General features: G+C 42.5%; 1 protein-coding gene across 1 annotated transcript in view; it reads right to left on the reverse strand.

The window, feature by feature from the left end:
• Positions 1-26,904, reverse strand: part of LOC115203963 (phosphatidylinositol 3-kinase regulatory subunit alpha) — a 52,439-nt gene extending 25,535 nt beyond the window's left edge. The window contains exons 1-2 of the mRNA XM_029769087.1: positions 26,580-26,904; positions 24,966-25,611 (exon numbers count right to left, since the gene is read on the reverse strand). Of these exons, the coding sequence (XP_029624947.1) occupies positions 24,966-25,296 (331 nt within the window). The 5' untranslated portion in view covers positions 25,297-25,611; positions 26,580-26,904. The remainder of the gene's footprint in view (positions 1-24,965; positions 25,612-26,579) is intronic.
• Positions 26,905-27,344: the final 440 nt, after the last annotated feature.

The following is a 27,344-nucleotide window of genomic DNA, read 5'->3' on the forward strand; positions in this document are numbered from 1 at the left end:
AGCGAGAGAGAGAGAGGACACACACAGAGCGAGAGAGAGAGAGGACACACACACAGAGCGAGAGAGAGAGAGAACACACACACAGAGCGAGAGAGAGAGAGGACACACACACAGAGCGAGAGAGAGAGAGGACACACACAGAGCGAGAGAGAGAGAGGACACACACAGAGCGAGAGAGAGAGAGGACACACACACAGAGCGAGAGAGAGAGAGAGGACACACACACAGAGCGAGAGAGAGAGAGGACACACACACAGAGCGAGAGAGAGAGACACAGACACAGAGCGAGAGAGAGAGAGGACACACACAGAGCGAGAGAGAGAGACACAGACACAGAGCGAGAGAGAGAGACACACAGACACAGAGCGAGAGAGAGAGACACACACACAGAGAGCGAGAGAGAGACCCACTAGAGGTCGACCGATTGATCGGAATGGCCGATTAATTAGGGCCGTATTCAAGTTTTCATAACAATCGGAAATCGGTATTTTTGGACACCGTTTTTTTTTTTTACGCCTTTATTTAACTAGGCAAGTCAGTTAAGAACAGATTCTTATTTTCAATGACAGCCTAGGTACGGTGGGTTAACCTGCTGGGGATAGGGGGCAGTATTTGCACGGCCGGATAAAAAAACGTACCCGATTTAATCTGGTTACTACTCCTGCCCAGTAACTACAATATGCATATAATTGTTTGATTTGGATAGAAAACACCCTAAAGTTTCTAAAACTGTTTGAATGGTGTCTGTGAGTATAACAGAACTCATTTGGCAGGCCAAAACCTGAGAAGATTCCAAACAGGAAGCGCTCTCTGACTATTTCTTGATCATCTCTAACCAAAACAGGGGATCTCTGGCATAACGTGACATTTTCATACGCTCACATAGGCTCTCAGAAGGCGCCAGAACGATGAATGGTGACTTTGCAGGCCATGGCTGAAAAACAGTAGCGCATTTGGATAGTGGTCGATCTGAGAACAATGAGACTGAGGCGCGTGCACGAGCCGACACCATGTTTTTATATTTTCGTCTTTGAACGAAAACAGGGTTTCCCAGTCGGAATATTATCGCTTTTTTACGAGAAAAATCGCATAAAAATTGATTTTAAACAGCGTTTGACATGCTTCGAAGTACGGTAATGGAATATTTTGAATTTTTTTGTCGCAAAACGCGTCGGGCGCCTCACCCTTCGGATAGTGTCTTGAACGCACGAACAAAACGCCGCTATTTGGATATAACTATGGATTATTTGGAACCAAACCAACATTTGTTATTGAAGTAGAAGTCCTGGGAGTGCATTCTGACGAAGAACAGCAAAGGTAATCCAATTTTTCTAATAGTAATTCTGAGTTTGGTGAGTACCACACTTGGTGGGTGTCAAAATAGCTAGCCTGTGATGGCCGGGCTATCTACTCAGAATATTGCAAAATGTGCTTTCACCGAAAAGCTATTTTAAAATCGGACATAGCGATTGCATAAAGGAGTCCTGTATCTATAATTCTTAAAATAATTATGTTTTTTGTGAACGTTTATCGTGAGTAATTTAGTAAATTCACCGGAAGTGTTCGGTGGGAATGCTAGTCACATGCTAATGTAAAAAGCTGTTTTTTGATATAAATATGAACTTGATTGAACAAAACATGCATGTATTGTATAACATAATGTCCTAGGAGTGTCATCTGATGAAGATCATCAAAGGTTAGTGCTGCATTTAGCTGTGGTTTTGGTGACATTATATGCTAGCTTGAAAAATGGGTGTCTGATTATTTCTGGCTGGGTACTCTGCTGACATAATCTAATGTTTTGCTTTCGTTGCAAGCGTCCCACCTAGCCCATAGAGGTTAACTGCCTTGTTCAGGGGCAGAACGAAATATTTTTACCTTGTCAGCTCGGGGATTCAATCTTGCAACCTTACAGTTAACTAGTCCAACGCTCTAACCACCTGCTTTACATTGCACTCCACGAGGTGCCTTCCTGTTACACGAATGCAGTAAGAAGCCAAGGTAAGTTGCTAGCTAGCATTAAACTTATCTTATAAAAAACAATCAATCATAATCACTAGTTAACTACACATGGTTGATGATATTACTAGTTTATCTAGCCTGTACTGCGTTGCATATAATCACTTAGGTACACGTTGCTCCAACCATAAACATCAATGCCTTTCTTAAAATCAATACACAAGTATATATTTTTAAACCTGCATATTTAGCTAAAAGAAATCCAGGTTAGCAGGCAATATTAACCAGGTGAAATTGTGTCACTTCTATTGAGTTCATTGCACACAGAGTCAGGGTATATGCAACAGTTTGGGCCGCCTGGCTCGTTGCGAACTAATTTGCCAGAATTTTACGTAATTATGTCATAACATTGAAGGTTGTGCAATGTAACAGGAATATTTAGACTTAGGGATGCCACCGTTAGATAAAATACGGAACGGTTCCGTATTTCACTGAAAGGAAAAACGTTTTGTTTTCGAGATATGGTCGAATCTGGAAACTATTAATGACCTAAGGCTCATATTTCTGTGTGTTATGTTAGAATTAAGTCTATGATTTGATAGAGCAGTCTGACTGAGCGGTGGTAGGCAGCAGCAGGCTCGTAAGCATTCATTCAAACAGCACTTTCGTGCGTTTTTTCAGCAGCTCCTCGCTGTGCTTCAAGCATTGCGCTGTTTATGACTTCAAGCCTATCAACTCCCGAGATTAGGCTGGTGTAACCGATGTGAAATGGCTAGCTAGTTAGCCGGGGCGCGCTAATAGCGTTTCAAACGTCACTCGCTCTGAGACTTGGAGTAGTTGTTCCCCTTGTTCTGCATGGGTAACGCTGCTTCGAGGGTGGCTGTTGTCGATGTGTTCCTGGTTCGAGCCCAGGTAGGAGCGAGGAGAGGGACGGAAGCTATACTGTTACACTGGCAATACTAAAGTGGCTATAAGAACATCCAATAGTCAAAGGTATATGAAAAACAAATCGTAGAGAGAGAAATAGTCCTATAATTCCTATAATAACTACAACCTAAAATATCTTACCTGGGAATATTGAAGACTCATGTTAAAAGGAACCACCAGCTTTCATATGTCCTCATGTTCTGAGCAAGGAACTTAAACGTTAGCTTTCTTACATGGCACATATTGCACTTTTACTTTCTTCTCCAACACTTTGTTTTTGCATTTAAACCAAATTGAACATGTTTCATTATTTATTTGAGGCTAAATTGATTTTATTGAGGTATTATATTAAGTTAAAATAAGTGTTCATTCAGTATTGTTGTAATTGTCACTATTACAAATAAATAAAAATTGGCCGATTAATCGGTATCGGCTTTTTTTGGTCCTCCAATAATCGTTATCAGCGTTGAAAAATCATAATCGGTCGACCTCTAACACACACAGAGTGAGAGACACACACAAACACAGAGCGAGAGAGCGAGAGAGCGAGACAGTGAGAGAGCGAGACACACAAACACAGAGCGAGAGAGCGACACAGAGCGAGAGACACAGAGCGAGAGCGAGAGAGAGAGAGAGACACAGACACAGAGCGAGAGAGAGAGACACACAGAGCGAGAGAGAGAGAGAGAGAGAGAGACACACAAACACAGCGAGAGAGAGATACACAAACACAGAGCGAGAGAGAGACACAAACACAGAGCGAGAGAGGACACGCACAGAGCGAGAGAGGACACACGCACAGAGCGAGAGAGGACACACGCACAGAGCGAGAGAGAGAGAGGACACACACACAGAGCGAGAGAGAGAGAGGACACACACACAGAGCGAGAGAGAGAGAGGACACACACACAGAGCGAGAGAGAGAGACACACAGAGCGAGAGAGAGAGAGAGAGACACAAACACAGCGAGAGAGAGATACACAAACACAGAGCGAGAGAGAGAGAGACACACAAACACAGAGCGAGAGAGAGAGAAACACACACAAACACAGAGCGAGAGAGAGAGAGACACACAGAGCGAGAGAGAGACACACACAGAGCAAGAGAGAGAGAGACACAAACACAGAGCAAGAGAGAGAGAGAGGAGGGTGAGAACAAAAGAAAATATTTGCCCCCTTCTCTGGCCCCTTTGCTCTGCGGAAAGCTAGCAGGGCATACAAACATCCTTCTGCAGCTTTCACTGCTGTCTCTCCCACAGCTCCAAAAAACAATGTCAAATGTTCTCTGCCCGCATTATTAGAATGTTTGTGCACATAGCAGAAACCTTCACCCAGGCTTGAGACAATTACTCAAAGGGGCCAGGGAAGTGCACGTTTATGCAAAGACACACCGCAAGAAAATGTTCATGATGTTTAAGAGTAGCAGCCTACAGTGGAACAGGTTATTCACGAAAGAACAAACTGTTTCCTCCTCGAAGTCAGAAACACTTAAAAAAGGGGGCACTGAATGTGTTCAAATTCACCCTGGTCTTGCTTTCACTGCAGCGGAGGACTGTGCATCAGACAAACTGTTTAAACTTTCTCCCAATCTGAAAAGCTGGCTGCCCTGGCAACTTGAGAAGAGCAAGTGAGTGCTAGACAGAAAGCGAGAGAAGGGGGAGGGGGGGCCTTGAACGAGTCTCCACAAGCCTGCGTCTTCGGCAGGCCTTATAATCTCCCAGGCCTCAGTCAGTCAGTCAGTCAGTCAGTCAGTCAGTCAGTCAGTCAACCACAGGTTGAGGAAGTCAACGCAGCTGCCATTGTTGTTGTGATACCCTGCAGGTTTAGGCTAGAGGGGAACAATCTCTCACCAGTTGAAACGGTAGGTTTGAACTGCCGACGTGACTGTGGCCAGGTCATCGGGCACAGACGACGGACGACATCCGTAGGAATAGTATCAGAAAGCCATTGGGTGAAATAGGCAGGTCAGTGTGGCTTATTAGCATACCATGCAGTGTTACATGAGAAACAGGCTATAAAACATGGAGTAGCCTTGAGCTTGGAAAAGTGAGACTATGTCCCCCTCTGCAGAGGGAAAAGAGCAACACACGCACTCAATGAGAGCCAATTAAAAGCCTGTTGCTACACTGGAGGCAAGAATCGAAGGGGGGAAAAATTATAATAATAATTTGGTGCTTTGTGCAAAATATTTGGTTCAACTGAAGGTTTATAATAAACAAGTAACAATGTACAATTTCACGACTCACAATTAGCTTCCGCCATGAAATTATCAGACAGATAATGGCAAGAAACATTAACATCGCGGCCTATATATTAAGACACTTTTTTGTTTTAGGGACAACAATTAATTCAATGAAAACATTCCCATTATAATCTAACAAAATAACCAACCTTTGCTTAGCCAGTATGAAAAACGTACCAGGGTCATTTAAAAATGGGCAAAGCGGGAGGTGTCTGCAGTCCACTTTAAAAACAGATCTAGCTAGCTAGCTAGCAGTGACCCATATCACATTTAGCGGGAGCCACAGTATTAAATATGTGGCATCAGCAGCAATAAGTCCCCTTTGGAACACTAGATTACTCCACGAGCTCTCTCAACACGAGGCTGGCTTTCACGACACCCATGCATTTTATTGACATTTGGCTATTCCGCCAAATCGCTCCCTCTCTCTTCCTCAGTCCTTCCCTCTCTCCACAACTAGTCTTTCTCCTTCATTCCTTCTTTCGCTACCTCTCCCTCACAGCAACAACCCCCCCCCCCCCCCCCCCTCGTCTCTCTAACCTGTGGCTAATCCTGCTGGCAGACATGCTACGCCTCCAGGAAGAACATTTGCCAATTCAGACTCCAGTCTCTGGAGGCGATCAAGTAATGAAACGCACATGTGAGCCCTCTCACGCACACAGGGCCCATAAAAACTGGCCTTTTACTGGAATGGAGCAGGGCCAAGCGCAGTATGGTGAAGCATTAAAAAGAGAAATTCAATTACAATGTGGATAGATTTTTTTATTGTTGCCCTCAAATTAAGTTCTGTACTTTTTGTTGTTCCGTTGAACAGCTCGTGATTTAGAGAGGTTTAGTTGGCTGTCGAATGTGATCAGCTCTAATTTGACGGCTTTATACCCCTCTTCGTTTGACGGCGTTGAAATCTCAACGAGTGGAAATGCCGAATAGACACACCCTATTGGTCTGACCTCTCTCTAAGTCGTTTCTACCTTTACCGTCTCATCCTACTTGTCTACAATAGGAGGAGGACAAAACAACATTTGGCTAGATTTAGCATCTAAACAAAATAATCAGAACAAAACTAAAAACTGGGGAATCAAATGTGTAAAGTAGCCAACCACAGTGCTAATAGCACAGAAGACCCAACCGTGTGTGAGCGCGCGCGAGAGAAACAGCCGCCATTCGGTATCCATTCACCGCGTATCCATTTATTGTTCTGCCTGCATTGTGCCCAAGTTACAGCAATCAGCACAAATCAGTCTACCGTGCAGTCTGTGTGCCCCCCCCTCCACCAAATGAGTGCCATTACCACCAAGACTACACCGCAGCTGCCATCGGCTCTATTGAGTTACCATCACATTAGAACACACTGTTCCATTGGGTCTTTGACTTTAGCGGGGGTATGGCTATCTATCATAGGCTCGAGAAAGAGGAACAGAAAGGCATATTTGAACATGGAGCAGGAGCAGCAGCCCCCCCCCTCTCCCCCTTCAGAAAGTGGCTCAGTATAGCAGATGTTCACCCGAGCACTAAAGAGGCCCCTGAAAAGGAGAACGCTCTATTATCTCAATCTCCAGCTATGCAGGCAGAGTGTACTCTCCCAGTCATCACTGTCTCATTCTCCCCCTCTCATTCCTGACTCTCTCTCCCTGGTGGAGCTGCAATGGGACCAACTTTTGTACTATTTACCTTTTTTACTGTTAGCAGCTGGATACAAACCCCCTCCCTCTCTCCTAGATGTCAACTCTTCACTCTACTTTAACACTGTGCAGGCGTAGTCTCAGCGTAAAAACTCCCTCTCCTTTTCTCACTCTTTTCATTTTTGTCTGCGTCAAACTCGGTCGCCCTTGCCTCCTGCACCGCATTCACATGCATTAAAGTTTGACCAACTACGCAGATCCAAAACAGCCAACATCTGGGTGTATACATTAAGCATTTTTGTCCAATTCTAGCTAATGACGTACAGTACCAGTCAAAAGTTTGGACACCTACTCATTCAAGGGTTTTTCTTAATTTTTTTTATATTATCTACATTGTAGAATAATAGTGAGGACATCAAAACTATGGAATAACACATATGGAATCATGTAGTAACCAAAAAAGTATTAAACAACTCAAAATATATTTGAGATTTGAGATTCTTCAAAAGTAGCCACCCTTTGCCTTGATGACAGATTTGCACACACTTGGCATTCTCTCAACCAGCTTCATGAGGTAGTCACCTGGAATGCATTTCAATTAACCTCTCTGGCGCAGGTGGGACGAATTCGTCCCACCTGCGTAACAGCCACTTAAATCCAGTGGCGCGATTTTTGAAAAGTTTGAAATACTATTACTTCAATTTCTCAAACATATGACTATTTTACAGCTATTTAAAGACAAGACTCTCGTTAATCTAACCACACTGTCCGATTTCAAAAAGGCTTTACAACGAAAGCAAAACATTAGATTATGTCAGGAGAGTGCCCAGCCAGAAATAATCAGACACCCATTTTTCAAGCTAGCATATGATGTCACAAAAACCCAAATCACAGCTAAATGCAGCACTAACCTTTTATGATCTTCATCAGATGACACACCTAGGACATTATGTTATACAATACATGCATGTCTGTTCAATCAAGTTCATATTTATATCAAAAACCAGCTTTTTACATTAGCATGTGACGTTCAGAAAAAGCATACCCCCGCAAACTTTCGGGGAATTTACTAACAGTTTGCTAAATTACTCACGATAAACGTTCACAAAAAGCATAACAATTATTTTAAGAATTATAGATACATTACTCCTCTATGCACTCGATATGTCCGATTTTAAAATAGCTTTTCGGATGAAGCACATTTTGCAATATTCTAAGTACATAGCCCAGCCATCACGGGCTAGCTATTTAGACACCGGGCAAGATTAGCCTTCACCAAAATCACATTTCCTATAAGAAAAATGTTATTACCTTTCCTGTTCTTCGTCAGAATGCACTCCCAGGACTTCTACTTCAATAACAAATGTAGGTTTGGTCCCAAATAATCCATCGTTATGTTCCATCAACGATGTTTTGTTCTTGCGTTCTAGACACTATCAGAATACTAAATCACGGTCACGAGCATGGCGTGACAAAAAATGTCTAAATACTCCATTACCGTACTTCGAAGCATGTCAACCGCTGTTTAAAATCAATTTATGCCATTTACCTCGTAGAAAAGCGATAATATTCCGACCGGGAATCTGCAACAAGCTAAACATCCGAATGAAATTTCTCCACGGGGGCGAATCGCGCACGCGCCTCATTGCATTGTCACCTAATGGGACACTTGGAAAAGGCGATAATCTGTTTCAGCCTGAGGCTCCCTCGTCATCGTTCCTGTTTTTCCCGGGCTCTGAGAGCCTATTGGAGTCCTAGGAATTGTCACGTTACAGCTAAGATCCTTACTCTTCAATAAACAGAGGCAAGAAGAACGACACCTTGTCAGACAGGCCACTTCCTGCATGAAACCTTCTCAGGTTTTTGCCTGCCATAGGAGTTCTGTTATACTCACAGACACCATTCAAACAGTTTTAGAAACATAAGGGTGTTTTCTATCCAAACCTGAACAATAATATGCATATTCTAGCTTCTGAGTTGGTGTAGGAGGCAGTTAACCTCTCTGGGGCATGTGGGACGAACTCGTCCCACCTACGTAACAGCCACTGAAATCCAGTGGCGCGATTTTTGAATCGTTAGAAATGCTATAACTTCAATTTCTCAAACATATGACTATTTCACAGCTATTTAAAGACAAGAATCTCGTTAATCTAACCCCACTGTCCGATTTCAAAAAGGCTTTACAACGAAAGCAAAACATTAGATTATGTCAGCAGAGTACCCAGCCAGAAAAATTCAGACACCCATTTTTCAAGCTAGCATATCATGTCACATAAACCCAAACCACAGCTAAATGCAGCACTAACCTTTTATAATCTTCATCAGATGACACACCTAGGACATTGTGTTATACAATACATGCATGTCTGTTCAATCAAGTTCATATTTATATCAAAAACCAGCTTTTTACATTAGCATGTGACGTTCAGAAAAAGCATAACCACCGCAAACTTCCGGTGAATTTACTAACAGTTTGCTAAATTACTCACGATAAACGTTCACAAAAAGCATAACAATTATTTTAAGAATTATAGATACATTACCCCTCTATGCACTCGATATGTCCGATTTTAAAATAGCTTTTCGGATGAAGCACATTTTGCAATAATGTAAGTACATAGCCCGGCATTACAGGGCTAGCTATTTAGACACCCACCCAGGTCAGCCTCCACCAAAATCACATTTCCTATAAGAAAAATGTTCTTACCTTGCTTGTTCTTCATCAGAATACACTGCCAGGACTTCTACTTCAATAACAAATGTTGGTTTGGTCCCAAATAATCCATCGTTATATCCAAACAGCGACGTTTTGTTCGTGAGTTCTAGAATGCTTCTTCGCGGTGTCGCGCATGGCGCATTGGCATGTCAAAAATGTCTAAATATTCCATTACCGTACTTCGAAGCATGTCAACCGATGTTTAAAACCAATTTTTATGCCATTTATGTCGTAGAGAAGTGATAATATTCCGACCGGGAGTATGCATTGAGCCTAAACAGCCGAATAAAATTTCTCCTCAGAAGCGACTCATGCACGCGCATCATTGAAAGGTCCTCCGAGCATCCACTTACAAAAGGCGATAATATATTTCAACCTGAGGTTCCCTCGTAAACCTTCAGTTATTTCGCGGGCTCTGAGAGCCTATTGGAGCCCTGGGAATTGTCACGTTACAGCTAAGATCCTTACTTTTCAATAAAAAGAGGTAAGACGCACGACTCCTTGTCAGACAGGGTACTTCCTGCTTGAAACCTTGTCAGGTTTTTGCCTGCCATAGGAGTTCTGTTATACTCACAGACACCATTCAAACAGTTTTAGAAAATTCAGAGTGTTTTCTATCCAAACCTGAACAATAATATGCATATTCTAGCTTCTGAGTTGGTGTAGGAGGCAGTTAAAAATGGGAACATATTTTTTCCAAAATTCTCAATACTGCCCCCTACCCCAAACAGGTTAAAAATGGGCACATATTTTTTCCAAAATTCTCAATACTGCCCCCTAGCCCAAACAGGTTAACAGGTGTGGTTTGTTAAAAGTTAATTTGTGGAATTTTGACCTTCTTAATGCATTTGAGCCAATCAGTTGTGTTGTGACAAGGTAGGGGTGGTATACAGAAGATAGCCCTATTTGGTAAAAGACCAAGTCCATATTATGGCAAGAACAGCTCAAATAAGCAAAGAGAAATGACAGTCCATCATTACTTTAAGATATGGTCAGTCAATCCAGAACATTTCAAGAACTTTGAAAGTTTCTTCAAGTGCAGCTGCAAAAACCATCAAACGCTATGATGAAACTGGCTCTCATGAGGGTCGCTACAGGAAAGGAAGACCCAGAGTTACCTTTGCTGCAGAGGATAAGTTCATTAGAGTTACCAGCCTCAAATTGCAGTCCAAATAAATGCTTTAGAGTTCAAGTAACAGACACCTCAACATCAACTTTTCAGAGGAGACTGCATGAATCAGGCCTCCATTTTATTTAAACTTTTTTTATCTAGGCAAATATTCTTATTTTACAATAACAGCCTATCCCGGCCATACCCTAACCCAGACTACGCTGGGCCAATTGTGCGCCGCCCTATGGGATCCCAAGCGGTTGTGATACAGCACCAATAAGAAGAAGAGACTTGCTTGGACCAAGAAGCATGAGCAATGGACATTAGACCATTGGAAATCTGTCCTTTGGTCTGATGTGTCCAAATTTTAGATTTTTGGTTCCCAACCGCCGTGTCTTTGTGAGACGCAGAGTCGGTGAATGGATGATCTCTGCATGTGTGGTTCCCACCGTGAAGCATGGAGGTGGTGGTGTGATGGTGCTTTGCTGGTGACACTGATTTATTTAGAATTCAAGGCACACTTAACCAGCACGGCTACCACAGCATTCTGCAGTGATACAACATCCCATCTGGTTTGAGCTTAGTGGGACTATCATTTGTTTTTCATCAGGAAAATGACTCGACACCTCCAGGCTGTGTAAGGGCTATTTGCCCAAGGAGAGTGATGGAGTGCAGCATCAGATGACCTGGCCTCCACAATCACCCAACCTCAACCCAATTGAGATCGTTTGAGATGAGCTGGACCGCAGAGTGAAGGAAAAACAGCCAACAAGTGCTCAGCATATGTGGCAACTCCTTCAAGACTGTTGGAAAAGCATTCCTCATGAAGCTGGTTGAGAAAATGCCAAGAGTGTGCAAAGGGTAGCTACATTGAAGAATCTCAAATATATTTGGATTTGTTTAACACTCTTTTGGTGACTACATGATTCCATATGTCTTTACTATTATTCTACAATATGGAAAATAGTAAAAATAAAGAAAAACCCTTGAATGGCACTGTATAAAAACTGTGGACTGCTGATGCAACATATCGGCCATTGAGAGGCTTTGAAGCCACCGGTCAGCCATATTGGAGCAGTAAGAGCAGTCCTCCATAGGAATTAATGGAATTCTACAGTATTTAAATTTTAAATGTTTCAAGGACAGAATTACATGTATTGAAGTATTGTTTGATGTAGCGCAGACAGTAACATTGGGGGGAAAAAAATGAAACACAAGGAAAATGGCATTAAGGTGTCTAATATAATACATTTTTCAAAAAGAAAATGTAGACAATGAATGCCTTTCTATAGCTTCCAAAAATCATACATGTTTTACACAATTGAGGAGTACCAAGATGGCTATGCGGTGGCTTCAATACACCCCCCCCCCCCCCCCTAAAAACGCTCATTACATGCACATGAAGCCGGAAGTAGGCTTAGAAAATGGAGGGGGATAAAGGCACAAGTTTGTGCCTAGAAACGCACTGATAAAACGCAGGCTAAGAGAAAAGATGATGTGACTTACACCTGATAAACATTCATGTCAACGTAAGGGTGTTAGAAATAAAATGCTACCGTTACAGTCACATTCCGGTTACCTCCATTCCCTTCACGTTACAGTCACGAGACTACAGTAACATTCCGGTTACCTCCATTCCCTTCACGTTACAGTCACGAGACTACAGTAACATTCCGGTTACCTCCATTCCCTTCACGTTACAGTCACGAGACTACAGTAACATTCCGGTTACCTCCATTCCCTTCACGTTACAGTCACGAGACTACAGTAACATTCCGGTTACCTCCATTCCCTTCACGTTACAGTCACGAGACTACAGTAACATTCCGGTTACCTCCATTCCCTTCACGTTACAGTCACGAGACTACAGTAACATTCCGGTTACCTCCATTCCCTTCACGTTACAGTCACGAGAGCGAGAAAGTCTCCAAAGATCGACAAATATGTAGGCCTATCTTGGTAAGCGTCGGGAAATATAACGCCGTCAAAGATTTCCTTGAGCAAGACAGAGCATGAAGCCTACGTTCCTTGTTGAGGCTGATAAAAGCCAGAGTGAATCATAAGCGTTGAACTAAACCCTTAGGGCCTCTTTTACACTAGACTAGTGTGACGACACATACTATCTCCATAATACATATTTTTGCAGTGTACAGAGACAGATCTAGATCACATACATTTCCCCCCCCCCCCCCCCCCCCCCCGAGTGGTACAACATGAAGACTCTCCAAAGCCACACGTCCCTGCAAGAATTACCTTAATACCAGTGACGGCATTTTTGTTCTGTTAGCCAAATTGAAAATGAAAAGGCTTTTCAAATGTGCGCACATTTGTGAATCGTTGCATTAATTAAGTGTGCAACACTATGTTCAATATGGTTTAAATGATAAGCTCCTGTATAGTTTGAAAACAAAACCTTATTTTCTTTGTCTGTATAGGTGGGGCGGCAGGTAGCCTAGTGGTTAGAGCATTGGACCAATAACCAAAATGTTGCTAGATCGAATCCCCGAGCTGACAAGGTAAAAATCTGTCATTCTACCCCCGAACAAGGCGGTTAAACCCACTGTTCCTAGGCCGTCATTGTAAATAAGCATTTGTTCTTAACTGACTTGCCTAGTTAGCCTTTCTGGGAAATGTGGGACGCTAGTGTGAAATAGCAGGGCATCAAATTCAAAACAAAAATCTCAATTCAAATTTCTCAAACATACAACTATTTAACACCATTTTAAAAGATAAACTTCTCGTTAATCCAACCACATTGTCCGATTTCAAAAAGGCTTTATGGCGAAAGCATAGCATTAGATTATGTTAGGACAGCACCTAGACAAGAAAAACCACAGCCATTTTCCAAGCAAGGAGGCGTCACAAAAACCAGAAATACAGCTAAAATTAATCACTAACCTTTGATGATCTTCATCAGATGGTACTCATCGGACTTCATGTTACACAATACATGTACGTTTTGCTCGATAAAGTTCATATTTATATCCAAAAACCCCATTTTACATTGGCGTGTAATGTTCAGAAATGTTTTGCCTCCCAAAACTTCCGGTGAATGAGCACATAAATTTACAGAAATACTCATCATAAACATTGATAAAACATTAAACTGTTTTTCAAAGAATTATAGGTACACTTCTCCTTAATGCAACCGCTGTGTCAGATTTCAAAAAAACTTTACAGCGAAAGAACACTTTGCAATAATCTGAGTACAGCGCTCAGAGACGAAACCAAACCCGCCATTTTGTGGAGTCAACAAAACTCAGAAATAACATTATATTCACTTACCTTTGATGATCTTCATCAGAATGCAATCCCAGGAATCCCAGTTCCCCAATAAATGTTCATTTGTTTCGATAAAGTCCATATATATGTCCAAATACCTCCTTTTTGTTCGCGCTTTCAGTACAGTACTCCAAACGCACTGTGCTCGCGCAGTTAACCTCTCTAGGGTCGGCGGGACGAAATCGTCCCACCTACATAACAGCCAGTGGAATCCTGTGGCGCGTTATTCAAATACCTTAGAAATGCTATTACTTCAATTTCTCAAACATGACTATTTTACAGCATTTTAAAGACAAGACTCTCGTTAATCTAACCACACTGTCCGATTTCAAAAAGGCTTTACAACGAAAGCAAAACATTAGATTATGTCAGCAGAGTACCCAGCCAGAAATAATCAGACACCCATTTTTCAAGCTAGCATATAATGTCACAAAAAACAAAACCACAGCTAAATGCAGCACTAACCTTTGATGATCTTCATCAGATGACACACCTAGGACATTATGTTATACAATACAATACAATACATGCATGTTTTGTTCAATCAAGTTCATATTTATATCAAAAACCAGCTTTTTACATTAGCATGTGACGTTCAGAACTAGCATACCCCCTGCAAACTTCCGGTCAATTTACTAACAATTTACTAAATTACTCACGATAAACGTTCACAAAAAGCATAACAATTATTTTAAGAATTATAGATACAGAACTCCTCTATGCACTCGATATGTCCGATTTTAAAATAGCTTTTTGGTGAAAGCACATTTTGCAATATTCTAAGTAGATAGCCCGGCATCACAAGGCTAGCTATTTAGACACCCAGCAAGTTTAGCACTCACCAAAGTCAGATTTACTATAAGAAAAATGTTATTACCTTTGGTGTTCTTCATCAGAATGCACTCCCAGGACTTCTACTTCAATAACAAATGTTGGTTTGGTCCCAAATAATCCATAGTTATGTTCAAATATCCTCTGTTTTGTTCGTGCGTTCAAGACACTATCCGAATGGTAAAGAAGGGTGACGAGCACGACGCATTTCGTGACAAAAAAATTCTAAATATTCCATTACCGTACTTCGAAGCATGCCAACCGCTGTTTAAAATCAATTTATGTCATTTTTCTCGTAAAAAAGTGATAATATTCCGACCGGCAAAGCCTGTTTACATTCAACGAGAGAGAAAGTAAAAGCATGGGATCCCCTCGTGCACGAGCCTTAGTCTGATGGCCCTCTGATCGGCCACTATCCAAACGCGCTAATGTGTTTCAGCCTGGGGCTGGAATCACATCATTCAGCTTTTTCCCACCTTCTGAGAGCCTATGGGAGCCGTAGGAAGTGTCACGTTACAGCAAAGATCCTCAGTCTTCAATAAACAGAGGCAAGAAGCTCAAGGAATGGTCAGACAGGCCACTTCCTGTAAGGAATCTTCTCAGGTTTATGCCTGCCATATGAGTTCTGTTATACTCACAGACACCATTCAAACAGTTTTAGAAACTTTAGGGTGTTTTCTATCCAAAGCCAATAAGTATATGCATATTCTAGTTACTGGGTAGGAGTAGTAACCAGATTAAATCGGGTGCGTTTTTTATCCGGCCGTGTAAATACTGCCCCCTAGCCCTAACAGGTTAAGTTCAGACGAAAAGTCAAAAAAGTTATATTACAGTTCGTAGAAACATGTCAAACGATGTATAGAATCAATGTTTAGGATGTTTTTATCATAAATCTTCCATAATATTCCAACCGGACAAGTCCTTTGTCTTCAAAAAAGAAAAGGAACACAGCTAACTCTCACAGGAGCGTGCGCCACTGAGCTCATGTCATTTTCTCAGTCATCTAATTCCATGAGCTCTTATTCTCTCCCCATTCACAGTAGAAGCATGAAACAACGTTCTAAAGACTGTTGACATCTAGTGGAAGCCTTAGGAAGTGCAAAATGAACCCTAAGTCACTGTATACTGGATAGGGAATCACTTGAAAAACTACCACCCTCAGATTTCCACAGTTCCTGGTTGGATTTTTCTCAGGTTTTTGCCTGCCATATGAGTTATGTTATACTCACAGACATCATTCAAACAGTTTTAGAAACTTCTGAGTGTTTTCTATCCAAATCTACTATAATATGCATATCCTACCTTCTGGGCCTGAGTAGCAGGCAGTTTATTTTGGGCACATCATTCATCCAAATATCAGAATACTGCCCCGTCACTAAAAAGTTAAAGATAAATAAATGTTGCATACCATAAGTACTATGGTATTTATGGTATGCTAATCGCTGCACACACACATCTGCAATAAAGTACATAAGACCATCCAGCAATCACACACATTAAAATGTTGTCCATGGGAGGCAACTGGAACGTGAGATTTCACAATTGAATTGCGGTATACATGGCAGTAGGTAGGTAGGTTAGAATCTGTTATGGTATCAATGGGCGAACCAATTCAATCACATCAGTTGTCAGCACTCGTCTGCTGGTACCCACCACTACGCCAGTGGTGACAAAAGAAACTCACAAATATGGCTGGTTATGAACCAGAGACATTCTAGTCTGCCGTTTTGTCACGCAAGCTACAACTTCAGATGCTTAATACATTTTTAAAAAACGGCCTCAACACCAGGATCAACCACTATTTAAGTATGTGTTACTAGGGTGGAGCCTTCCAGCCAAAAAGAGTGAATGGAAGTTGTGAACTGAAAGTGACGCTTTCTTCATCTCAGTGGTTTTTAGGCTCAGAGTGGAGTTCCTCTTTGCTGGCTGGCTACATGCCTCTCATTCGAGAGGCCCAGGAAAGGAGCAGCAGCACGCTGGTGTTTTCAAAAGCCTTGGAGCTGGAATGAGCCGGAATGCTTCCCCAAGCCCAGTCCAGAGCCCCCCCCTCGCGCTCTCTCCACATCTGCTGCTCTGAAGTAAACCCCTGTGGCTCAGTGAGAGCACAGGCCTCTTTCCAAGCCTCCACTCTCCTCCCTCTTGCCCCCCCATCCGGGGCCGACTCCAGGAACATTATCAAAACATTAAAAAGAGGAGTAGGGTGAGAGAAAAAAAAAAAAAAACTGAAGCACTGGAGGAAAGGGAGAGAGAGCGGATCTGCCAGATCCCCCAGTGCCAGGCAATAAATCACAAACACTCTGAAGCAACAAGACTCTCTCACTCCCGCCCAGAGCCCTCCTCAGAACCTCTCCCCCTTAGCCTCCCCAGGCACCCAAGCCCCTCTCCTCTGCCCCCCAGCCAGCCTTCAGCTCTGATCACTCACCAACAGCTTTCCCCAGCATTCAGCCCCTTCCCTCCAGCCCCTCTTCTCGCTCCCAGCATCAAGCTCTCTCTGCCTCTCCCCCCCTTTCTGTAACTGGGTCACAGAGACTTTCTTCTCCTAGTGCTACATTCACACTTGCTCTGGGCTCAGCGCTGCCACTCAACCGTTCAACCATTCAACACATGCCCCCTTCATATGGCTCCTCGCTCACCCTGCTATCCCCAGCTAAAGAATTTCACAATCACACCACAAAGGACAAGGAGTGGAAACCAGGCAACCAGAGCCTGTTTTATAGGTGAGCATGGAGGACTACCAAAGACAAAGAGCCCGCATATAGGATATGGCGTCCTTAAGTGGCCATATAGAATTGTGTCGGTTTTGACCGAAATAGACTGAGTTGTTTGTTATATAATAGCTCACTTCTTATTTTTTACGACGGTAGATAAATGATGTATCATTGTAAAAAAAGAACAAGACAATGGTGTGATATGTAATCTCGTTGACTCAAGGCTTTTCCACAAAACAAAAATGACTCAAGTTATCTTTTGTGAATGGAATATCAACCCCCCCCCCTACAAAAGGCCAGAATGAGAGATTTTTCTTAACCAGGCAACAACAAAAATCTCCCTAAAAATATGCCCAATCCAAACAGACAAGCTTCCAGATCAGATCTGGGCCATATAATGCCCATGTAGATTAGTCAGCAGAATAAAAACTAGATACACAGTGCCTTCGGAAAGTATTCAGACCACTTGATATTCCACATTTTGTTACGTTACAGCCTCATTCTCAATCTAAACACAATGCACCATAATGACAAAAAAAAATAACTGGTTTTTAGACATTTTTGCTGACTTATAAAAATAAAATACAGAAATACCACATTTACATACAGTATCAGTCAAGTTTGGGCACGCCTACTTATTCAAGGATTTTTACTATTTTTACTATTTTCTACATTGTAGAATAATAGTGAAGACATCAAAACTATGAAATAACACATATGGAATCATGTTGTAACCAAAACAGTGTTACACAAATCAAAATATATTTTAGATGAGATTCTTCAAAGTAGCCACCCTTTGCAAACTCTTGGCATTCTCAACCAACTTCATGAGGTAGGTGTGCCTTGTTAAAAAAGTTAATTTGTGGAATTTATTTCATAATGCGTATGAGCCAATCAGTTGTGTTGTGACAAGGTAGGGGTGGTATACAGAAGATAGCCCTATTTGGTAAAACACCAAGTCCATATTATGGCAAGAACAGCTAAAATAAGCAAAGAGAAACGACAGTCCATCATTACTTTAAGACATGAATGTCAGCCAATATGGAAAACCTCAAGAACTTTGAAAGTTTCTTCAATTGCAGTCAGAAAAACCATCAAGCGCAATGATGAAACTGGCTCTCATGAGGACCGCCACAGGAAAAGAAGACCCAGAGTTACCTCTGCTGCAGAGGATAAGTTCATTAGAGTTAACTGCACCTCAGATTGCAGCCCAAGTAAATGCTTACAGAGTTCAAGTACCAGACACATCTCAAAATCAACTGTTCAGAGGAGACTGTGTGAGTCAGGTCTTCATGGACGAATTGCAGCAAAGAAACAACTACTAAATGACACCAATACGAAGAGACTTGCTTGGGCCAAAAAACACAAGTAATGGACATTAGACCAGTGGAAATCTGTCCTTTGGTCTGGAGTCCAAATTGGAGGTTTTTGGATCAAACCACCATCTTTGTGAGACGCAGAGAACATCCGTTCACCTACTCTACATGTGTGGTTCCCACCGAGAAGCATGGATAAGGAGGAGTGATGGTGTTGGCGACTGTCGATGATTGATTTAGAATTTAAGGCACACTTAAGCAGCATGGCTACCACAGCATTCTGCAGCGATACGTCATCCTATCTGGTTTGTGCTAGGTGGGACTATCATTTGTTATTCAACAGGACAATGACCCGACACACCTCCAGGCTGCATAAGGGCTATTTGACCAAGGAGTGATGAGTGCTGCATCAGATGACCTGGCCTCCACAATGATCTTTCCTCTGGCTGGGCCACTCAAGGACATTCAGAGACTTGTCCCAAAGCCACTCCTGCATTGTCTTGGCTGTGTGCTCAGGGTCGTTGTCCTGTTGGAATGTGAACCTTCACCCCAGCCTGAGGTCCTGAGCGCTCTGGAGCAGGTTTTCATCAAGGATCTCTGTACTTTGCTCCGTTCATCTTTGCCTCAATCCAGATTAGTCTCCCAGTTACTGAAGCTGAAAAACATCCCCACAACATGATGCTGCCACCACCATGCTTCACTGTAGAGATGGTGCCAGGTTTCCTCCAGATGTGACACTTGGCATTCAGGCCAAAGAGTTCAATATTGGTTTCATCAGACCAGAGAATCTTGTTTCTCATTGCCAAAAGGCATCTAAAGACTCTCAGACAAACTCCAAGCGGGCTGTCATCTGCCTTTTATTACTGAGGAGTGGCTTCCGTCTGGCCAATCTACCATAAAGGCCTGATTGGTGGAGTGCTGCTGAGATGGTTGTCCTACTGGAAGGTTCTCCCATCTCCACAGAGGAACTAGAGCTTTGTTAGTGTGACCTTCGGGTTCTTTGTCACTTCCTGACCAAGGACCTTCTCCCCTTCTTGCACAGTTTGGCCGGGCGGCCAGCTCTAGGAAGAGTCTTGGTGTTTCCAAACTTCTTCCATTTAAGCATGATGGAGGCCACTGTGTTCTTGGGGACCTTCAATGCTGCAGAAATGTGTTGGTATCCTACCCCAAATCTGTGCCTATAAAATTGTTGACACCCCTTCAAATTAGTTGATTTGTTTATTTCAGCCACACCCGTTGCTGACAGGTCAATAAAATCCAGCACACAACCATGCAATCTCCATAGACAAACATTGGTAGTAGAAAGGCCTCACTGAAAAGCTCAGTGACTTTCAACGTGGCACCATCATAGGATGACAACTTTCCAACAAGCCAGTTTGTCAAATTTTTGCCCTTCCAGAACTGCCCCGGTCAACTGTAAGTGCTGTTATTGTGAAGTGGAAATGTCTAGGAGCAACAGCAGCTCACCCGCGAAGTGGTAGGCCACACAAGCTCACAGAACAGGACCACCGAGTGCTGAAGCGTGTAAAAATTATCTGAACTCATTTGCAACACTCACTAGTGAGTTCCAAACTGCCTCTAGAAGCAACATCGGCACAATAACTGTTTGTCGGGAGCTTCATGAAACGGGTTTCCATGGGCAAGCAGCCGCACACAAGCCTAAGATCACCATGCACAATGCCAAGTGTCGGCTGAATGGTGTAAAGTTCGCCGCCATTGAACTCTGGAGCAGTGGAAACATGTTCTCAGGAGTGATGAATCACGCTTCACCATCTGGCTATCCGACCATCAAATCTGGGTTTGGTGGATGCCAGGAGAACGCTACCTGCCCCAATGCATAGTGCCATCTGTAAAGTTTGGTGGAGGAGGAATAATGGTCTGGCTGTTTTTCCAGGTTCGGCTCAGCCCCTTAGTTCCAGTGAAGTGAAATCTTAAAGCTACAGCATACAATGACATTCTAGACGATTATGTGCTTCCAACTGTGGCAACAGTTTAGGGAAAGCCCTTCCTCTTTCAGAATGACAACGCCCCCGTGCACAAAGTGAGGTCCATACAGAAATGGTTTGTCAAGATTGGTATGGAAGAACTTGACTGACCTGCACAGAGCCCTGACCTCAACCCCATCAAACACCTTTGGTATGAATTGGAACGCAGACTGCGAGCCAGGCCTTATCTCCCAACATCAGTGACCAACCTCACTAATGCTCATGGCTGAATGTAAGCAAATCCCTGCAGCAATGTTTCAACATCTAGATGAAAGCATTCCCAGAAGAGAGGAAGCTGTTATAGCAGCAAAGGGAGGACCAACTCCATACTAATGCCCATGGTTTTGGAATGAGATGTTCAAAGATGTGTCCACATACTTTTGGTAATGTAGTGTAGAATGACGGGTGCAAAAACATTACTTTGTGCCCAAAGGGGAAATGAATTTGATCTCTTTTCGATGCAGCCCAAGAGAAGTAACAAAGAGAAGTGCTCCAGAGGTCCAATTGGTGGGCTGGTACCAGGTGCTGCGCAACAACACAATGCGCTGGGCGCTGGACCAGAGCCAAGCACCATTGTCCTCCGGCCCTGGTTAGCATTCAGTGGGGCTACTGTGAGCACTGCCACTTGTTATCAAGGCTGACATTGTAGTCCCACCATGTAAACCGTCTTTCTCTGCTAGCGTTTGACGCTGGGCCAAAGTAACCACATGGACCAAACTGCATGGGCAAGTGCAAATGAGGTAACCGAAACAAAAAACTAAAAGCAAACAATGTCAACTGACTTGCTTGAACTGAGGCCTACTTCTTTTGAAATAAAGAGAGTTGAGACAATGGCTCCCTTGCAAACATTGGCACATAGCCCGCTTACTACAACAATTGGTATAGCCTAGGAATCAACATTCCCAAACAAATCTTCATTGGAAACACAAACCACCTGGCTGAAAAAATGCACCTTTATCTCCTGAATGTTTTGTAATTCTGGTCCAAATAGTAACTTTGACCACTTCTTCCATGGGCAAACATGTATGGAAAGTTGTTTAAATCAAAAGGAATGCTATAAAAATGTGATAGAATTCAAAATGGATTGACTCGTAGGCTACTTATCCATGCTCTTCAACATGAACTGGCAAGCTGCTACTACTACAAATTGTTTGCTTAAATCTTTTAACCTGAGAACGACAACAAAAACAGTAGCTAAATGGAATGGATGTCCTGCCCTGATTAAAATCATTGAGGGAAATTAGAGTTCAATCAAGAGGCATTCAGCCATGGCATTGTAAACATTCTCGTTTGGTTAGCTAGATAGCTAACGTTAGCATAACTACCTAGCTACTGTACTTCTATGCTAATTAAGTTTGATGTTACTAAAGAAAAACCTGGGAATATGTTTATGGTTGAATTTTCTTGAAGTTTTCCTTCAAAATTGTTGCTCAAAACCTGCATGCATAGTGTAGAGAGAGAGAGACAGCACTACTCTGCTGCTTGCTGAGAAAGCACAGCGTCAGCAGAGCGTGTTGCGCTTAAAAGGGTCTGTGCAGAAAAGCGAGCGCTGAAAAAGGGTTCGTGCGGCGACAAAATGGAGATGCCATTAATAAATAGTCACACGTACTCTGATGTCCAAACTTGTGAAACGCAGACGTCTACGATTGGTACAGATTTGGTCCGGTCCAGACCAACCAAATTTGGTCTTGTTTAGGGCGGAGCTCATTAAAATAATATCCAGCGTGTAGAATAATACCCAAACATACAAAGGAGGATATTTCATTTTTCTACCTTTGTACCTATTGAGGATACATCACCATGAAGAGAATTACATTGATAATTATGCATTTCTGTATAGTACAGATCACAGACAACTGATGTTAATATAATTCTGTTACCTGGTGATAATCCACTTCACTTACTGTAGTTACATTTTTTCTAACACAAGACGTCATATAGCTAACACCCCATTCTTTCTGCAGACATCACACTTAATTTGGGGTGGATATTTAACCTCAAAGTCGAGGCCGTTGGGGTGGGCTAAGCTAACATGGAATTATTTTAAGATGGTCATACCGTGGATCACTTAGCTATTTGATTTTAAAATATAAGACCCCTTTAGGTATAAAATATATACAGTGCATTCAGAAAGTATTCGGACGCCTTGACTTTTACCACATTTTGTTACATTACAGCCTTATTCTAAAGCTGAATAAATAGTTTCCCCCCCCTCATCAATCTACACAATATCCCATAATGACAAAGTGAAATCCGTTTTTTAGAAATGTTTGCAAATGTACAAAAAATATAAAACAGAAATACCCCATTTACATAAGTATTCAGACCCTTCGCTATGAGACTCAAAATTGAGGTCAGGTGCATCTTGTTTCCATTGATCATTCTTGAGATGTTGCTACAACTTGATTGGAGTCCACCTGTGGTAAATTCAATTGATTGGACATGATTTGGAAAGGCACAAACCTGTCTAGATAAGGTCCCACAGTTGACAGCGCATGTCAGAGCAAAAACCAAGCAACGATGTCGAATGAATTGTCCGTTGAGCTCCGAGACAGGATTGTGTCAAGGCACAGATCTGGGGAAAGGTACCAAAACATTTCTGCAGCATTCAAGGTCAGAGAACACAGTGGCTATCATCATTCTTAAATGGAAGAAGTTAGGAACCACCAAGACTCTTCCTAGAGCTGGCCGCCCGGCCACACTGAGCAATCGGGTGAGAAGAGCCTTGGTCAGGGAGGTGACCAAAAACCTGAGGGTCATTGACAGAGCTCTAGAGTTCCACTGTGGAGATGGGAGAACTTACCAGAAGGACAACCATCTCTTCAACACTCCACCAATCAGGCCTTTATGGTAGTGGCCAGACGGAAGACACTCCTCAGTAAAAAAGCACATGACAGCTAATTTGGGAGTTTAGCCAAAAGGCACCTAAAGGACTCTCAGACCATGAGTAGCAAGATTATCTGGTCTGATGAAACAGATTGAACTCTTTGGCCTAAATGTCAAGTGTCACATCTGGAGGAAACCTGGCACCATTCCTACGGTGAAGCATGGTGGTGGCAGCATCATGCTGTGGGGATTTTCTTTCAGTGCAGGGACTGGGAGACTAGTCAGGATCGAGGGAAAGATGAATGGAGCAAAGTACAGAGCGATCCTTGATGACAACCTACTCCAGAGTGCTCAGGACCTCAGGCTGGGGCGAAGGTTCACCTTCCAACAGGACAACCACACAGCCAAGACAGTAGTGGCTTTCAGACAAGTCTCTGAATGTCCGAGTGGCCCAGCCAGAGCCAGAACCCAAACGAACATCTCTGGAGAGACCTGAAAATAGCTGTGCAGCGACGCTCCCTACCCAACCTGACAGAGCTTGAGAGGATCTGCAGAGAAGAATGGGAGAAACTCCCCCAAATACAGGTATGCCAAGCTTGTAGCGTCATACCCAAGAAGACAAGGCTGTAATCGCTGCCAAAGGTGCTTCAACAAAGTACTGAGTAAAGGGTCTGAATACTTATGTAAAAGGTCTACACTTGTTGTACTCGGCACATGTGACAAATACAAATCAGATTATTTATTTTTTTATATAACTTTGCAAAAATATCTAAAAACCTGTTTTTTCTTTGTCATTATGGGGTTGTGTGTGTAAGGGGGGCAGGATTTTTTTAAACAATTTAAATCAGTTTTATAATAAGGCTGTAACATAACAAAATGGGGAAAAAGTCAAGGAGTCTGAATACTTTCCTAATGCACTGTATACCACCGAGGGATGATAGAACATTCAATAAAGTAGCCTACCATCTGGATTTGCTTTGTGGGTGAAAAAGTAACTTAGATTAAATCTAACAAAAGGGTAAGGGGTGATGTATCTAAAACTCATTGGTCATGTTACCAAGAGATTAGTCTGTATGAAAGATGAACCATTCCACCACCGCAGGGTTTACATGTCAGCTTGGCTGCAAACCAATGGTGGATTAGTCTTTGGAATGTCATTGTGTTTCAGCAACTAGCTGTTAATGCAGGAGAAAAGTTAGGCTGAACTGCGTGGGGTCCTACTCAATCAAAACCTGTGGGTGTGGGGGACATGTAAAAAAATATATATATATTTTTAAAAATACCCATGCGGTTTGAAATTGTTTAATTGCTTCTGGGTTTTTTTACACTGAACATTGTTTTGATTAGTACTGTACAAACAATCACAACTGCATCCCAATACCAGGTTCCAGAAACATGGTAAGGGGGTTTGGTTGAAGAAGGCAGACTGTTAATAACTCACCTTGCTCATCACCAGAGTCAGCCTTGGAAGAGCCCGGGGCCATGGGTAAGGGTCTGGGGGGTCTCGGCTTGGGAGTGGGAGGAGAAATCCTCTTCTTCCCAATGAACTCCACATATGTCCCAGGGAAGTCCCCCTTTTCCTGAGTGGTTTCATTAAAGCCAGGCAGCCAGCCAATGTCCTCGGGCCTTTCCTCCAGGCCGTCGCTGTACCCGAGGGCCCCCAGGGCCCCTTTGGTCACTGTTAAGATGTCCCCCACATGGAGGTTAATGTCCTCCTCTCTCTCCTTCTTGTAGTCGTAAAGTGCCCTGTACTGATATCCTTCCGCAGCCATCGTGATTACTTTTTTTCACAGGGGTGTTATTTCTTTCGAAAATAAACACTGTGTGAATAACTTGTTCGAGCAGGTCCTACCAATTGGTTACTCTTCTTGTTTTTCTGAGAATGTATTAACTGAGCAAACACACTTTGGCCAAAAAAAGAAAAACACAACACGTATTGAACGTTCTAGTCCTCAATAGTTCTCTGGGTGATTATGTTTTTTAACTTGTCTTTAGGTCATTCTCAAAAGCACCCCTATGGTGCCTCCGGCAGTGTGTTTCCATCAGTATGTGGCCTGCAGCAGTGGCCTTGAGAATGTACCCCTGACCTGCAATACAGAGCAGAAGAAGCCATTTGCAACATGTTGCGTAAGACAATACTTTATTATCAAGTACAGCTTACTGGTGGTGGCTACATTTACAAGGAACCAGCAACAACACCCAATACTGTCATATGGTGGTTTCCTCGCTAGTGCCAATATGATTAGTTCTGCTGAATAAACCCAATATTCAAACAAACAGTGGTTAAATGAGCACCAACATATAAGTTATAAACTAACTAATTAAAACGTTTAGGTTTACATGTCTGAGATGGAACGCAAACTGACAAAGTAGTTAGATAAAAAAAAAAACATTTTGTTCATGCTTTTCATCCATGATGAATGCCAATAAAACACGATCGCGTATGCACTAGTCACGTAGCTACAATGTAACGCTACAACAAGCAATGCAAATGCAGTTTTGGTAAACTAGCTAGCTAGTTAACGTTATATTGTTGCACTCTACAGCAGCACAGTACTAGCTAGTTACTGTAACTACCTAACGCCAACTAGTGCTAGCTTTACCACAGACAATGGGGTTTTAGGCTCAAATGACGCCTGACATGTTGACAGCTAATTAGTAAATTAACATTAAGTAATCTGAAGTGTTCACGTTATGTCTAGCATTGTAAGGCTTGATGATGAGTAACGACGTTTTGCATGAATAACGTAACATTTCATCATTACTAACGTTAACGTTAGCTAGCTGTGTTGCATGGCTGACGACGAGCAATCGAAATGTCTAACGTTAGCTAGCAAGTTCAGTTCTAACTTTAACTACTTTCTTTAACAATATAACGTTACGCGCTAAGCCAATATTAAATACACAGAATTCGTTGCAAGTAAAGCGATAGGAGATAGTATTCAATGCTGACGGTAGCACTATTTAGCATGTATGCATTGCTAACGTGCTAGCCAACATCATGGCTAGCTAGCTAAACATACTAAGCACACAGCTTGAGACGAGAACGACTCACATGCATGAAGAGTGCCCAGGTTGAGGCGAATCGGATGAAATCCTCCTTCCTTTCCGTGTGCCCACACAATTCCACTCCTATCCCCAAAATATACCTCGTTACGTTAGCCAGACAAAGCCAAAAGCCTCTGGAAGTACCGATAAAGTTGTCGATCAATCGACCAAATTAGTCCAGGACTTAAAAGGTGGGTTTTAATCTTCTTTGCTATAACTACGATTCGTACTCTGTCGATATACGAGAGCAAGTTTACGTACAATTTTCAGCGAGGTTCCGTGCTATTCCGAGAGGCATGTCAGTGGCGTGACCATAGTGGTGAGTAGGAGGAGTCTTCTTCGATGGGATTTAACGGCGGTTGGCATCCAATATCCATTACCGCCCCCAACTGGACTATAGTATAAATCCATTATACTTTGTGATACAAAATGGGAAAAGGGGAAAAGGAAAAAACACCCTTCCAACCTACTCATTAAAACCGGTGGTGTGTATTCATGGATGCCAAGGGAAGCCAGACTTCCCCAAAAAATGGACAAAAAAATAAATACAAAATACATATAGAATAATATCTTAATAATAATATATTTCGTCTCTGTGTTTTCCTTCAATTTGCAAGAGACTGAATGTATCTCACTGGAGAAACATCAGAAAAACTGTGTCAAAGGAAGCCAGTTTGGATTTGGCTTCACACCAATCACATATCATCAAGCCAAACGTTATTGACAGAAAAAAACTTGAATTGTTGCATCTCGTTGTGTTGTTGTCCTTCGG

Source organism: Salmo trutta, chromosome 12, assembly GCF_901001165.1.
Source record: "Salmo trutta chromosome 12, fSalTru1.1, whole genome shotgun sequence".
NCBI classification, from domain to species: Eukaryota; Metazoa; Chordata; class Actinopteri; order Salmoniformes; family Salmonidae; genus Salmo; species Salmo trutta.